Consider the following 17,541-nt stretch of genomic DNA (forward strand, 5'->3'; position numbering starts at 1 on the left):
TTTACTTCTATCATTACGGTGATGTCTTTCAGTCACAGATAGTTTCCTTAACGGTGAATGAAGAATCCAAAAATGAAGAAAGTACTTGATGAATGGAAGTAATCCGAGACCCCATCTAACAGCAGCAAAACTGTCTCAACAATCTGTTTATGATCTCCAAAACAACGCTCATAGTGTGTCCCAAATGTCTAGCATTTTGTATAAAGCTCTGGTAAATCTTCTTGATCAAAATGTATGTTTTTAACACTTCCGGCTCAAACCATGACATGCACGAGCAAAGAACGGAGCTTTATACAAAATTATAGAAGACACTTTTTATTATTTTAAACAGAGTTTATGGACGGATTTTTGCTGTTATGTTTGCTGTTTTGCTGTTATGTAGGGTCTGATTAATTCGATTCATCAAATCTTTTCTTCATTTTTGGATTCTGGATTTATCGTTAAGGAATGTTTTAGAAACTAAAATTCTCTGTGGGTCTAAGACATCAAAGGGTAGGTAAACGATAGAACAAAAGGTCATTTCTTGGGTGAACTACCCCTTTTAGTTTTCACACAAAACGCTGATCTGGAACTCATGACCCAGTAGATTTCACAGGAAAAAAAACGCTGATTGGGGAATTAAGCAATGTGAAGTGTCAAATTAAAACACAAGTCAAGGTCTGGGAAGCTTTCTGCTTGTGACAAAGCTGGTGGGACTGGTTTTTATCGAAGCACTGATGATATAAAAAAGCAAGTTCTTGTAAGATGGGTAAAACCTGTTAATTCATAATGGCTAGATATTTGATATGGTTTCTCAAATTTGGCCAATTTGATATTTTTGGGTTCTTCTCATTCCATTATGGAACAGCAAATTATGGATTTGATGGTTTAGGCTGTGGTCATCTTCATTGTCTAAGTTTCATGGACTGTGGTAATGTGGTTTTACCGGTTGCGAGTGGTGCTCAGATGAACATTCAAGCCGTTTCTCTTCTATCAGGCTTTATGTTGTAGCTAATCACACAGGCCCCTCAGAGAACCACATTCCTTAACCGCCCTGTCACCTAGTACAGTGGTGCTCAACCATTTCAGGCCTCGACCCCCCAAAATACTGGGGGACCCCCCCCACCAACCTGACAAGCACTTGGAATTGTAGGAGTTAAGGCATTACATTTAGTTTGACTCGGTTCCACAGATAAATATGGTGAAAATAGCAGATCTACAAGCTCGTGATGCATCAATTCTGACTAAAGCAAATATGGTTTGAATATTCCTAACCATCTAGTACAGATAGTCAAAGAGACATTGCCCTCGATGCCCTCAATACCCTCCCTCATGCATGTCGAACTACTTCTCCAAAGTGAGTGGCACCCACAGCCACAACACTAGAGGGAGCGACCATGATCTGGTACCACCCAAATTTAGAACAAATATTGGGAAAGTTCTCATTCTGCTGCTCTGCCAACAAAAAGTGGAATGCCCCCTATTACACGGCTACTTCATAAATAAATAAATGCATTGATAAATTAACAAAACAAAGTATTTCCTTGCTTACGGCAATGAAAGTATTCCATCAGTGTTGCGCTGGGCGGACAAGGTCACCTCGGAAAACAAGGAAGTGTAGATCAAACAGAATACATTTTCGGTTACTGCATCGTCTATTTCTTGCTTCAAATGTTTAGTTGTAAATGACCTGGTGTGTTTGTTTACATGGCTGTCATGTTGGATACACTATCAAATCAAGCAGCGCAGGTTGATTTGAGCAGGTGCTCTGAGCCTTTGATTAGACAGAGGTCTGTTATAATGAGCTCATCGGTCATTATCCAGAAATAATAACACAACGCTGAATTCGGCGATTGACCAATCAGAATCAAGCATCCAACCGAGCCGTGTAATAAGACATTTTAATTATTTAACCAACAACCTTGTCGTCTCTGTCGGGTGGAAACCTCATGTGCAAAACTGTTGCTTTTCAGGATTCAAAAGTAGCAGATCTACGAGCTCAAAACGTGTCGCTTCGCGCTTGCAGATCTGCTACTTTTGATACTTTTGTGCGACGCTGTAGTATGATCATCTAGGGCATTAATATAGGAAAAAAAGCAACGTTATACAGACTGACTTGCACCAAATCCAACCACATAAGTAAATTACGCAGTTTCACTTCCTAGCATCAACAGGAGCAACCCATAGCATTGAGTACAAAGATGAGACAATGTTCCTAAAATGATCCCCAACAACACAACAAGAGGTGACAATGTAAGAGCGGGGACAAGAGATGACCACAGTGCTATTTCATTAAGGGACTAGACAAAATATGTATGTACGTCCAAAAATATCTCAAAACTCCCTGCTTGTGGTGCCGATTACAAATCCAGCGTTTTCATACATCTGGCATGACATCTGATAATGCTATGAATGCCATCGAAACACATGCACAGCTTGTGATGAAAAACTCATGTCATTCCTACTCTCTCTCTCTCCACTGTCACTGTCAAAAGTGAGCCCCAAAATAACCCCCCAAAAAAAGGAGAGGAAATTTTGACAGTGCTGATGTTTGCTTTTTTGGCACACGACTTTGAGTCGTGTTCCAGTTTCTGTCCATGTTATTTGGTTATGGGGTAATTGGATTCAGATTGAGTCAGACTCTTAATTAAATTACAGCGATGCCCAATTAGGCTGAACTTAGCCAATTTAGATCATCAAGGTGACAAGCTGTCAGCGTCTTACAAAGATGAATAACGACAACAAACCCCTCTCTCCTTGGGACGGGGATTTGATTCAGGAAATCAAACTAATCCGCTACGGGTTAGTAGTACAATTCAACCCGACAAATAGGTCCTTGATGCGGATGACTGCAGTATGGATTACTTATCCAGCTCTCTCTCTCACACACACACACACACACACACACACACACTTACCAATGTGAGACTGCTGTGCTGCTGCCAGGGCATACTGCTGCTGTTGAGCTGCTGTCAGCTGCTGCACCGCTAGAGCATTGTTCCTCTGAAACAGCTACAAGCACAAAAGCACAGACGATGGATCAAACATTTTGACACCACTCCAGGTCGCAAAAAAAACACTTCAGCTATAGAGACCAATGTTTGCGTTATCATTTACATCAGGGATCCTCCCAACAACCCAACCTGAGCATTTAGCTGCTCACGGAAATGTTATTTATTGCATTTTATTTGTATGTGCCCCCCTCTCTCTCCCCCAATGTTATGGCTGGCTGGCTGGATGGCTCCGCGTCGGGAAGCTGCTAAATAGATAGTCATAGCCCAGTGCTTCTCAAAGTGGGCTCCGGGCAGGGACCCCCAGGGGTCTTTGGAGGGGTTCCAGTGGGTCGCCAGCAAAATGTTGTTACCGTGGCCATTTAAAAATAGCAGATGTACAAGCTCACAGCGCGTCACTTCGTGACACGTTGCGAGCTTGTACATCTGCTATTTTTGAAAAATCTTTATAGTGTTTGAAACATTTTTGAATGATTTAGCATTTTTCAACATAAAATCTTTTCTGGGAGTCCCTGGCACAAAACATTTTCAGATCAGGGTCCGTGGCCAAAAACTATACATTATATTGGCTATAATTATATTGGCCAAATATTACCTAAGAAAGGGGCAAAATTGTGAAAATAGTCAATCTATAAGCTCACAATGCCTTGTTTAGAAAAGTAATCAGTAGCTTGCTTTAAAGTCAGTCATTTCTTTGTATATTTAAAGTTATTTGGCATATCTGCCCGGTGCAATTTTTGATTACGAAGCCTAAAAAGCAAACAGAAATTACATTTTTATTCACAGGTTCCAATGTTCAATGACAAAAAACACACAATTAAATGGTTAATCACAATTATTTGCATAACAATGAATCGTCAACTTAAAAAAGGTTGTATAATTGAGACAGTCCTACCATGTGTCTCAGTACCTGCTGCTGGTTGGTGTAGTCAAACAGCCCCACGGTGTTGGGGGGGTCCATGGGCATCTGGGAGTTGTAGTCAAACTGCAGCGGTTCCATCACAGACTCCATTTGATCCATGGTGTGGCCGCCCTGCTCCACTCCGGAGAAGTCTTCGGGAGGCTTGGGACCTCCGCCGCCGCCTCCCAGGGGCGCCATGCCTTCGGCCCCCACTCCGCCGGGACCTCCCAGCATGTGGTCACCCTCGGGTCCCTGGGGTGGCATGTTGCCCTGTGGACGACTGCAGGTGTGAAGAGAACAAAAACAAGGTTCAGATGAAATATCAAATCATCCCGCCCCTCCTAGAGCATAACCTACTTTATCGTCAATTTTAAAATAAATGGGACCATAATTTAGCAAAACGCAGGCATGCAAACAGCCCCGAGGTGAAAAAGGTGACAACATGTTGTTTTCTTTCGGGTCAGGTGTCAAACAATTGCCCTATTTGGGTTCAAAAAGGTGTAGCTGAAAAGTGACACTTTTGCATGTCTGCATATCATGATGATTGAAAGGAGACTTTAAACTAGCGACTGGAAGCATATATCATTTATGACAATTTTTATTAAGGTAAGAAAATCTAGTCTAAAGTTTGTCAAAAACCCATCCGCTTGCGTTAAAATTTATGCTTTCTGACACCCGCAGGGGTAAAACAGCGCCAAACAGGCCATTCATATGAACTGTCTCACTTCCGTATTGGCCTCATTGTAAATACTAGACCATACCCGGTGAAGGGCGCAGACGAAAGTAGTTGCAAACTTGGGGTTATTGCACGTCCTGTAGCGCGGTCCCCCCGCGGGTCCCCCCGCGGTCACCCCTCCCCACGGCACCCCCCGCTGTCACCCCTCCCCACGGGCAACCCCCCCCACCCCACGGGCAACCCCCCACACACCCCCCCGTCGCGGAACCCCCCGGGTCCCGTCGCAAACACACACACACACGCAACGTTTAGCGCGAGTCGTCTCGTGACACACAGCACACACACACACGGGCAACAGTGTGTCGCGGCTGGATTGGATGCGACGCATGCGCAGTTTGATCGGGCCACAGACCACAGACGAAGACACCAAGACAGACAGAGGTTACTCAAATTATAGGAAGATGTCAGGCTGGCCCCTTGCGCGAGACTAGTTGGACATCAATCTAAAAAACCTTTAGCTGTAACTCCTCTCTCAGAGCAGCTGTACTGTGTTAAGGTCAGGTGACTTGGGCATGCCATTCCATTACAGACAACAGTCCTTCTGCCTCCTCCATTATCTCTTAGCACAGCTTTGATGTGTCTTTGGGCTCATTGTCATGCTGGAATGCAAAGTGGGCCCTGATGAAACACTGTCTGGAAGGACAATGACCCCAAACATGACATTTTCCTGACTAGCACCGATTACAAAACAACAAATCTCTGTGCCCATATAAATAATTTGCAGTTTTGGGGTTTCAGCACCATTGATCACCAAATGTTTGACATGCAGTACTGTACCCCACTGACGCACCCATTATGCACATCAAACCACTGGACTGTGTAAAGATCCAAGTGTATTTCAGACGCTCAGATGTTTATAATGGGCATACAGAGGGGGAAATATGTTTTATTCATAAAAATAAGGACGAAGAGTGTGTTGAAACACATTAAATTCAGTCTATCTGAAACTTGCTACTACTATAGTAAAGACATCAAACATCCGTGATCAATAGCTCATAAGCAAAAGCGTTATTAAAACATGAACGCCTCTTTCCAAACGTAGTAATGCAATGAGCTACAACCTTGTTTTCATCAAAACGAGGACAAATAACATTGGTCTTTATGTAGAGTCGAGTGCGCAGGGACCAACTGAAATGAAAATGAGGTTATAGCTCGTTGCCTGCCTTGCTACGGTAGGAAAGAGACGTCGCTTGTGTTTTAATAACGTTTTGCTTGTTGTGAGACATTGATCAAAGCATTTTGAACCTGTGACAATATTTCCAATTTCAGAATCTCTTGCTCCAAAGCACCTCTGGGAGGCTCTTCTCTCCTCGACAATAGAAATGTCATCAACATGCCCATTCGCTCAATGTAAATTCACCGGGAAAACAGCCTGGTCCATTCACACATTAAGCTATTTGGGCTGAATCGGACATTACACCAACTTAACTCAAGGAAGCTGAAAGTGTTAAGTCCATTACATGTCAGGTCCTACCGAGTCAGACCTATGCGTTCTCATTATTTCTAGGTAACTTCAAGGTTGCAGCAGGACATGTGAGAATGAGGCTTAAAGGTCCTTGCACACTGGTGCGTCTTTTCGTTGCGTTTTTTTTACAACAATGAAAAAAATTGAAAAAACAATGAAAAAAAATAAAACGCAACGAAAAGACGCACCAGTGTGCAAGGACCTTAAGAGTGATTTCTGTCCTCCTGAAAACGGCCTAAATCAAACGCATAAAAAACGCCACAGAGTGAATCCATAACCTAACCTTTTTTAATTTTTTTCTCCAAATTTAGTGATCAATTCCCTACAGCTGGTCATGTGGGACGTGTGTAGGCAACCACATGTCTCCTCCGATACACATGAGGTTGCCAGCCACTCACTTTCACCCGACAATGAGGAGTTTCCCCTTTAGGAGACCAGAAGCAGGTTGGAGTCTATTATTTCCAATGGGAGAGTGAACGTGAACACAGCTTCTGAACCAGTCTTTAGCCCCATGGTCACTGAACTAAATATTGTACCCAATCGTCACAAGCCACACAATCTTCCCAAGATTTCCATACTGAAATGGCTTTTTTTCAGACAGACAATATTTATCAACCTTTCATTGTCCCAGCAACACACTCTCGTGGGATCTAGTACCAACATCAGACGTTTGCGATATCTGCTGTCAGTCGACGCCCACTTAGGAGACCATTTGTAGGATTTGTGTACCATTTCACCTCTAGTGACTCCAATTGGGATGGTCTATCTTTCTAAATCAATCAACCACCTTTGACATGAGGTTGCCAGCCACTTCCTTTCACCCAACAATGAGGAGTTTTTCCCCTGGGAGGGTGTGACACATAAGGAGGAACAGTTCCGCACCCCGATTAACAGGTGCCCTGAGCAACCTGTAGGAGTCACTACTGCAGCAACAGAGTTTACACTCGCCACCTGGCTTCCCACCGATTGTGTTCGTTGGGAGCGGCCCGGCCAAACCGGCACAGCGATCAAATAATCCGTTTGGACTATCCTCGATTTCCTATCCTTTTGATCGAAAGATTTGGCAGGAGGTACAATACACAAAAGTAGGCCAATATCGGTGCCATCCATGGCATCCCTCCCCCAAACACACCGCAAAGCTGTGCAAGAGATATCTGCCTAGTCACCTGACCTCAACCCAATCCTACTCTGGAAGTTGGATCAAAAAAGGTTCAAGACACACAAACCACAAAGCTCTGGGCAGTCCCTGCAATAGGGCATGGCAGAGTATCTCTGAGAAAAAAATGCCTGGAAAACCTCACTGTTCGTACTTCGTATGAATACGCTACGGGAGTTTTTCCAGTGAACGAACGTATAGTTTTACTGTTTTTGCCATTATCATCATACAAATGTTCTCTGTTGGGTGGAAACCTCAAATCTCCAGAACTGTTAGTTTTCAGGATTCAAATTCAAAAATAGCAAAAGTAGTAGATATGCAAGCTCAAAATGCATCGCCGCATTTTGAGCTGGTAGATCTGCTACTTTTGAAGCTTGCGTGTGACGCTGTAGTTTGATCAAGTAGGGCGTTAATTTACGAAAAAACACAAAAATGTAGAATATGGAGACATCTCCCGGCATCAACGAAATACGAACATGCATGCACGTCCTACCCAAACTCTTTGACATCCACGTCCAGGCCGTTCTGCACCGGCAGTCCGTTAGGGTTGATGATGACGTCGCTGATGACGTCAACTTCGCCCTCCGTCAGCTCCTTGAGCTTCTCCGCCTCGAACGGCACCTTGGGCTTCTCTCTCTTCTCCTCCTCCACCTCTCCATCCCTCTGGCCCTGCAGCAGGCATACCCAATTAGAGAGAGAGAAAAAGTGAGAGATCCGCACACAGGCCACAAATAGACCAGGTGTTGACAGATAGATTGGCAGAGGTACGTGACACAGAGGGTGAGATTAAGCCGAGGCCAGTAGGAGGACAGACAGGAGGAGGAGGAGGACAACGTCAGACACACAGTGACTTTCCAATTTGACTGTGATGGACAAACAGGGTGGCGATGGACAGCGGGGGAGAGAGAGAGAGAGAGAGAGTGACAGATGAAACAGAGTTTAAGGGGGAAGATTGGCAACGTGCGCCCAAGGGATATTGCTCCACCCAGAAGTCTAACCGCATTGTGTGCCATTCGCACCAGCAAAAACCACACCCCATCATCACATCACTGTGATTGTTGCATCACTTGATAGCGAGGCAGGCGTGCCGACAGCGAGGCCTCGGGGCTCACGAGGCGAGCGAGTGCCCGAGCTGAGCAGCCGCTGGCAAGCCGTGGTGCCCAGAATAGATCATCATCACCCGTTTTCAAACTTGCACATCGTTGCTGTCAGAAACCTCTTATCTCCATAATTCTAACTTTGTGTCTTTTTGTATTGCCCTACTTGATTATACTACAGTGTAATACAAAAGTATCAAAAGTATCAAGCTCGAAATGTGGCGCAAAGCAAATACGTTTCAAGCTTGCAGATCTGCTACTTTTGCTACTTTTGAATCGTGAAAAGTAACAGTTTTGGACGTATGCAGAGACGACATAGTACATGACAATTAAGCACATTGTGTAGCCAATGAAAATAATAGCAAAAGTAGCAGATCTACAAGCTTATAGATCCGATTTTTCTTCATTTTTGGGGTCTTTTTGGCCTTTATTTACAGTTTACAGTAGAGAGACAGGAAACAGGGAGAGAGATGGGAAGAGACAAAGATCGTCGGGAACGGGACTCGAACCCAGGATGAGCTGTCAGGCTGCCCCGACCACTAGATCTGCTACTTTTGATGCTTTTGTGTGACGCTGTAGCATGATCAAGTAGGGAGTTCATATATTTTTTAAAAGACACAAGTTAGAATATGGATATACGAGGCTCAGGCTTCTGCCCGACTTCAGCGAAGATATCAAGATTTATTTTCCTTACACTGTTGAAAGACATTGAAAAAAAAACTTTCCAAACTCTCAACATTTGAATGGATTTTGACATATTATTTCCCCCCAGACCCAACTGCCTATAAATAGGTATTATAATGGTTCATGGGACAAATGATGAGGCGGGGGGGGGTGGGGGACTCACGTAGGGTCCCTTGCGGAGGCAGGAGTCCAGCTTGTCGGCAGGAGAGGACGACAGCACGTACTCCACCATGCTCACGCCCAGGCCGCCGCTCTCCGACCGCGGCGACATCACCGAGCCCACGCCCACCTCGCCGCCGCCGCCGTGGAAGCCCTGGCCCGGCCGACGGGACACCATGATGGGTTGAGACACAGAGTGATCTGGGGATGGCGAGGGGCAGAGAGGTCGTCATGTTAACTAGGGGTGTAACAATACATTTTAACAGCGATACGATACGCATCACGATACATGGTTGACGATATTGGTTCATTCATGGCGGTACGATACAATGATTTAACCCATTAAGACCTGGAACGCATCTGTGTCACTTTAAGATTTCTTTGGCTATTCAAAAATAGCAGATATACAAGCTCATAGCGCATAGCCCGAGTGCCGCGCTACGAGCTTGTAGATCTGCCATTTTCGAAAAATCGTGGAATTTTAGGTTTTTTAAAAAAAAATAGAAATAATAATTGAATCGGCCTCAGGTCTTAAAGGGTTAAAATCGATACAGAAACTATTTAGCAAAGAAATTAAATCTGTGTGAAACGTGTGGATAGCGCAAGTTTTTTTAAGGGAAACATTTATCATTATGGATATAAATAAGTAAACACAGCGATTCTCTGGCAAATACAAATGGACAAACCCGCACCTTGACATGAACACAGAGAATACACACATTTATCAATAGACCAAGTGTAGCTATATGGAATGGAAAAGTAATTAAAGCCCTCTTTTTCTATTTTCCTTCTTAAAATTGCTAAATACAACACACAAGTAGTTAGTATCGATACCATCAATTATTTGCATTGCAAAACGATACGATACAAAGTCAAACGATACAATATGTTGCCGTTTACATATTTATATACTTCAATTGTTGAAATTAAATCAACGCATCGATTCAGTTACTGTATCGTTACACCCCTAATGTTAACACATGGATTAACCCATTAAGACCTGAGGCCGCTTCAAAACATTTTCTAAATCCTAACATTTTTCAAAAATAGCAGATATACAAGCTCATAGCGCGGCACTATGCGCTATGAGCTTGCATATCTGCTATTTTTGAATTGCCAAAGAAATCTAAAGTGACAGATGCGTTCTGGGTCTTAATGGATTAAAGCAAAATACAATCTGAAAAAGTCCTAATGCGCGATTTGTGAAACAGTGAGAAAGGAGCCCCCCCCCACCCACCCGCACTAGAGCCGTTTCCTAAACAATTAACACAATATGTAAAATGATGAGGTTTTAGTAATATTGCTCCTGCTGTTCTACCTACTGCAAACTAGGTGAAGAAATCACAGATTGAGGCTTTAACCTTCGCTTTTTTATGAAATAATATCCGAGACGATTAAGATTTTATGGAGGACGCTTCTGAACATATTGCTAGTTCGACCACTTCAAATGCTCCAATCTTAAATAATAAAGGAAAATAGTCGATCTACAAGCTCTCGCCGCATTGACAGCTTGTAGATAAGCTATTTTTGAGGCGCAACATACTTCCATAGAAGACATGCCGACTTCTATGGAATCCAAATGACTGAAATCAGTCGTGGCGACTGAAAATTTTAATCCATTTCAAACATCTGTACACGTACAGAAATTCGACAAGTACACACACACACACACACAGGGTAAAAAGCAACATCCACACATGCACTCTCACACAGGAATTTCAACTCTGTGAGGCCCCCCCCGGTTCAATCAGAAGCAACAGACATGCATGGCTGCGGCTGTCAACTTCCAGCACAATTCAGAAAAAGGAAAACATTATTGTAACCGTTTTTCTTTATGTTCGTTTCCTGCTGCTACCCTACAAAATAACCATTAAAATATGTTGGGCTGTGTTGCGACTGTCGAGGGGAGACGGAGAAGGCCGGGGTACCCTAACCACTTAAAACGCTGTATACTTTTTGGACTAGGGCTCGCCAAGGGTTTGTACTTGGGGGGGCCCCCCACCGTCTATGCCAAATCTCGTCACCGAAAAACTCACACCGCGTTGTGGCATGTTGTGAGTTTGTCGACCTATTTTTGTAGATTTGTGACATTATGACATGCCTGGAAAAGGGACCCTAGGGTTCATGTGGTTATGCTCCATTTTATAATTAATATTAGACCTTCCACATCATGCCGGGGACCGCTCCAAAATAATTTGGGGACCCCCAGTTTGGGAACCACTGCATAAGACAATGCCTTTACATAATGCTGTGGCGGAAATATTAAAGAAAAGAACTAAACAAATCATGCTATTATTTTTAAAGTGTAAACCTTTTAGAAAAGTTTCACCCAAGCTCTCGTTTATCACGCCGTCTTGAAACTGTGCAGTGGTGCCCGCCCCGCTGGTCAAATGAGAGGACTAGAGGTGTCATATATTGTGGAGTAAAGCTAGGTTTTTTTTCTGTCCTGTCATTAGCATACATATCACGCTTTACGATCAGCGCAATGTGCTGAACAACCGCCAGAAGACTGTCATTCTTCTAATGGTTCTGGGAAAACGCCAGCAAAGGGCAAGATAGTGGAAGCACAATATATCCACCCTGATTCTCAGTGGAATTTTAACAAAAGGCTTTAAATGGTTCTCAGTAAAGATTCAAATCATTTCTGCTTAAGCGGATTGAATAGCGGAGAGAAAGAAGAAATATATTGAACACACATTAGTGCTGAATAACAGATGTTTTCTTGGTGAAGGTATGGTTAATATATGGAAAATATAATTGACCAATTTCCCATCAATTATGTAAAATGAACAACGTTGAGTTTTCAGTTGTTTTTTACGGTGCTGCTATCTGCAGAAGACTATCTTTCGATATTTTATGTAGATCAGAACATACCAGTCACGATTACAATCTCATGCGTGTTCAACTCAGAGCAAAAGTATACACAAATATACACAAATGAAGAGTCAGCTCCACTAATATATACAAATGAAGAGTCGGCTCCGGTGTTCCAATACCACAAAGCATACCAGAGGAAGAGGCATTGAAAATCAAGTGATGACGTACATCTACAACACAGCATTCAGCGTTTCTTGTGAGGTATGCCGTAGACATTCAGATAACATGTTGGCCAGGCAATTTAGTCAGCTATCACCATAGTCAGCTAGCAAGCCAATATTAGCAGTTCAGGGTAAGATCATAAAATATTAAATTATATTTTCTTAACTCAATCCAAAAAAACTAACGAATGGCTCAGCACGAATGTACTCACTGCACAAGCTACTAGGGTGCCCTACCTGGCCTTTTCTAAATTGTGACGCCAATCAAAATAAATGTGATCAGCAGCGAGCGGCCAACCCGGACCATCCCCATACACACCGCCTGTTAAGGACCTCATGTTCTTGTTGTGACACATTGCTGCTGGTACTGACGTTAAAGGAGGTTTAATGGAGTCTTTTAGCAGACATTATTTCAATCCGGTATGAGACTTTCATGCATACAAGCACAGCCACAAATGGCAGATAAAACCGTTTTCATGCTTAGATGGAGTTGATGAGCTTATCGCACCCCAGAAAACATCCACCAACCTCTTGAACCGTCTGGAGGAAGATATAGGAACATTGCAACTTAAAACTCCCAGGAGGAAAACAGCTTCTTCCACGGTACTGTGGTACAATTAAACAATGCTGCTTTTACCCCTATCCCCTCACGCCCCAGTGTGCAATAACTGGATAACAAGCAAAGCACATTTAATATACAGTACTTTGTATGTTATTTATTGCACTGCTACTGTTGGACATATGTGCAATAACTTATCCATTACTATATTACTAGGATATATTAGTGACCTTGTATATTATTAGTAGTCATGTTGCTCTAATAGTGTTTGTTTATTTGTCCTTTAACTTTTTTTATTATTATTCCTACTTTGTTATTCTGCAACACCTAAGGGGGTTCTGTAATTTAATTGTCTATAACAATAAAACTATCCATCTACAGAAGACCGGCCCTGCCTCTCACTATGACCTTGCCTCCAGTAACGCCTGATTTGTACTTAAGTCGCACGCAGCGTTGTGAGACCAAGTATCAATCACCCTTAAGCTGGGTGTCTATGAGCCGAGTGGCAGGCTGACCGGCTGGTTATAGGAACACCCATTAGATTTTTGGCCTGTCCGGCCCAAACCTGGCAAAATTCAGCCCGAACACGACCTGGATCACCTTTTATTAAGCCTGAACTCTGATTATACAGCCCAACATTTTTCTGCTGCAGCAGCCTTTTTTCTCCCCATTACATCTTATATACTGTACTGTATGTAGGTTTGGTTATTCGTCAAGAACGGGAGTCATTTTGGCCTACTTCCCCCCCCCGTCTGTTTTTCAAACTGACCAACGGCAGTTCTCGGATTGGATTTAACTAATCACCAATTAATTAGTTCTACAAGCTGTCAATTCACTCACACAGAGTGCGTTTACTCTGTCAGAATATTGATGTCAGCTTTGATCTGTTGCATTCATCCAAGGTGTCACGCAGTGTTGCCAGATTCTCTGAGAGAAACAAGCAACCAGGTCTAGGAAAACCAGCCCCAAAAAAGCGACTATGGGCCACATGAGCACTTTAACATATACATCAGCTAGATGACACGCCGTTCACCTTGTCGGCTGGCTGTACAGAGACTGCTGCACTGCACACAGGATGCTGAAGTTTTAGCTGCACTACATAAGAGTATGATATCATTGGCGAGTCCAAAGGCTAGTGATATAAATGCCCCCTAATATAAATATAAAGCCCGAACCCGCCTTGAGCCCGAGAAATATGTGACAAATTGAGCCCTACCCGACCCGAATCCTGGTCAGGCAGAGATCTTAACCACTTAAAGGGATAGTTAACCCCCAAAATGACCTTTTTCTCTATCGATTAGTCACCCCATGGAGACGTGTTTTTGTCGCATTACTAAGCCAAAAATGGTACGGTGGACTTCACCCGCATATCCTGGTTTAAAAACAGGTCTGTCGGGGTCCTTCAGACAAGGGCATACCTGAGGCCCCCCACGCGCTGTCCCTCCACTGGTCCAGGAAGATGCCCTTTGGTCCGTCCTTCCCAGAGTCATCCGCCTCCCAGAACTTCTTACCGGTCAGCATCTGCTATAAGAGACACCAGTTGGCGAGAGGAGGAGGAGAGTGACAAGAGGAGGACAACAGAGGAAATGGAAAGAGAAAAGCGCACAGCACAAGATGGTTGGACAGATAATAAAACAACAAAAAGATTCTTAAAAACTCATATTAAATTCATATCAAATCTGTGCTAAAAGTAGCAAGTAGTACGCAGTGTGTACAACATGAGTATTTCCAGCATGCCAAAAGGTCCATGACGACATGCTCCACTGGTCAAATTGACCAACCTGAGTTACCGTCATGGGTGTGCTGTATATCCCACAATGCAATGTGGCAGTTTCTGATTTCGTTTTCGAAACAATGAACCTCTTTCATGGGTGTCATAGCAGGATTAGAGATAACTGCCAAGTCTGTAACTAATACAATTAATAATTAGTTTGATGGGGTGCCTGGGTGGCTCAGCCAGGTTAGTGCACAGACATATATGCTCCTTGTGAGCGTGAGGACCTGGGTTCGAACGCGACTCCTCTTTCCCTCTGCCCTTGGTTTCATATCTCTATACACTCTGGTGACACAGGCGAACTCAACGACCTGGTGGTCACGTGACTGTGATTGTAATAATAATATATTCTTTTGGGTGTTGTACTCAAGAGTAATTTTTGCATAATGGTCATTATTCTGCATACTGCCGCTAACTATGAGTAGCTTGTACTATACAGTTCATACTGGTGCAGTAGCACGTATTATTGATATCAATATACTGCCCAGCTTTAATAAAAAAAAACTGCAATATATGTTCAGTTGCCATGTTATCTTCCTGAGAGACCAAATCTAGAAAACAGATTCTGTGTAGATCACTTTCAGAGATCACTATGAGGTCACAAATTTAGACTAATGAGTTGTGTCTGGCAGACGTATGAGGTCAGAGGGAGGCTACAGTACTTCAGACATACTGCCAGTGGTGGAAAGAAACTAAGTACATTTACTCTTAAGTACTGTGCTTAAGTACAAATCTGATGAATTTTCTCTTTACTGGAGTATTTTCAATTTTCAATTATTTTACTCCGCTACATCTCAGAGGCAGATACTCCACTACAATTGTTTGAAAACTTTTGTTACTAGTCACTATGTAGATTTGGATTATTATTACAAAACATTCAATAACCACTTCATCCCTATACTTTGGCTATTTGAAAATAGCCGATCTACAAGCTCACAAGTGAGCCTGTAGATCTGCTATTTTCAGAAATGATTTTTATGTTTTGAACACTTGTGAAATGGGACATTCTGCATATTGTGTACTTTTACTTTTGGTCCTCTAAGTATATTTTGATGCCAATACTTTTGTACTTTTACTCAAGTACATTTTGAATAACAGACTTTCACTTGTAACAGAGTATTTCGACATTGCCATATTGATACTTTTACTCAAGTAAAACATTTGAGTACTTTTTTCCACCACTGCATACTGCTAACAACGCAGTTAGTGACCCCAATCCGTCACCCCTTCTCACCTCTCCCATGGCACGCCCCTCCAGAGCCAGAGCCTGAAAATCATGGTTCAGCTCATCCATAGACCGCACCTGTAATCACACACACACACACACACACGTACACAGAGGTGACACAGGAGGCAGGTTAGACAAGGGCAAAGGGCTGAAAATAAAAACAACCTATCCTAATGTTTCCTGCAAGAATTACCAGCTATTGGTTCATATTCAAATCTGGTCATTAGACCACTACATTGAGGAGCAGGTCCTGCTTAACAAGCATTTAATTTCTCGCAAACAATCAATTCACAGAGAATAAGTGCCGCTAACGTCAAAAAATGCCTAGAGTTCAGACGAGAGGGATGAAATTTAGCGCCCCCCCCCAACCCCAACAAACTTCCAGTATTTCTTTCAGCTTGAGGCGAGTACATCCAAACTCCACGAGAGCACAAACCCCCCCCCCCCCCCCCATCTCCATATAATACCAATAATGTAACCGACACACGTTAAGACACAAAAACACACACCTGGCTGCTGTCATGAATGTTCTCTCCGGTGGGCCAGCGGTGTTTGCCAGGCTGCTCACCATGCTGTCGCTGGAAAAAGTAGTCCACCATAGCATCGTCCTGGGAACGCCCCGCACCCGCCACACCCTGGATGCATGCAAACACACACACACACACACACAGGTTATGCTGGAATTACTGCCAAAAGGCACAGCACTTAGGTCAGGTACACAGTAGTGTGTAGTACCTGACAGATTTACAAAAGCCAACAGGTCAACATAGCCAGGGTTGTTATTCAACCCAAACAAGGAAATGTGCACAGGATTTGGTCACAAAATGCATTTAATTCATAAATTGATATGACTTTAAAGAGGTGGTGCCATGGTTTTGCACTTTTTCTGTTTTTGGGCGGTGTAGCCGCCCCTATAAGTGGGGTTGGGACAACTCATTAGTACACCCTTCGCTGTACTGTGATTGGCTCATACATTAGTACACCCCTACATTAGTACACCCCTAGCTGTACTGTGATTGGCTGACTCTATTGGCTGACTCTATTCAGCACTGTGATTGGCTAGCGAGACACATGATGAATTTAATAACCTATAAATAGGACTATGCACTTAAAAAAAACACTTTTTTTTTTAAGTGAGCTTCCATCACTGTGATGACCACTGTGATGACCACACCACCCACTTCACACTGGGTGTGATTTTTCATGTGTCTATGAGGTTGATAGAACTTCATTAAGTATTCTTTCTCTTAACTATTTTGAGTTTCTACCTAGAGGCTGAAACCTTGAGGGTCAAACGTGCCAATAGAAAAACAGCCCATTAGTGACATAGTAAAATTGTACCCTCCCCCTCATTATCATAACACAACAGGTATGAGGAGGAGGAGGGACTAGGACAGGTGGGTGGTGCTAAGGTGGTGGAGGAGGTGCTAAGGTGAGAACCAGGTATACTTCATGAACTGGAGGAGTGTCCACATAAAAACATAATTTTAACTATTTCTGTACACTTTTTTGAAAAAAATCTTCCTCCTAGTATAACCATAATACCTGATGATTATGTTTTAGGGGGGGGGGGGAAATCACTGAAATTCACAGCACCCCGTCTTTAATAGTTTGTTTCATAGTCGAATGAAGGTATAGTGGCTTTCCAAAAAAAATTACACCTGTCCAGATATGGAGGCCAACACTTCATACACAGAGATTCTTCCCTTCTTCTCAGACCAATAAAAGGACAGACGTGTCTACTACTAGGTGTG

The 17,541-nt window shown here is 43.2% G+C and overlaps 1 protein-coding gene across 9 annotated transcripts in view; it reads right to left on the reverse strand.

The window, feature by feature from the left end:
* Positions 1-17,541, reverse strand: part of pum1 (pumilio RNA-binding family member 1) — a 56,195-nt gene that overhangs the window by 34,791 nt on the left and 3,863 nt on the right. For 3 of the 9 annotated variants that reach the window (XM_080443318.1, XM_080443317.1, XM_080443315.1), the window contains exons 3-9: positions 16,297-16,422; positions 15,794-15,862; positions 14,204-14,309; positions 9,193-9,389; positions 7,742-7,917; positions 3,886-4,171; positions 2,898-2,991 (exon numbers count right to left, since the gene is read on the reverse strand). In XM_080443318.1, the coding sequence (XP_080299444.1) occupies positions 2,898-2,991; positions 3,886-4,171; positions 7,742-7,917; positions 9,193-9,389; positions 14,204-14,309; positions 15,794-15,862; positions 16,297-16,422 (1,054 nt within the window). The remainder of the gene's footprint in view (positions 1-2,897; positions 2,992-3,885; positions 4,172-7,741; positions 7,918-9,192; positions 9,390-14,203; positions 14,310-15,793; positions 15,863-16,296; positions 16,423-17,541) is intronic. The other 6 variants (XM_080443323.1, XM_080443316.1, XM_080443320.1 and 3 more) reach the window with 4 other exon arrangements.

Source organism: Gymnoscopelus braueri (genome assembly GCF_963280865.1).
Source record: "Gymnoscopelus braueri genome assembly, chromosome: 11".
Taxonomy (NCBI): Eukaryota; Metazoa; Chordata; class Actinopteri; order Myctophiformes; family Myctophidae; genus Gymnoscopelus; species Gymnoscopelus braueri.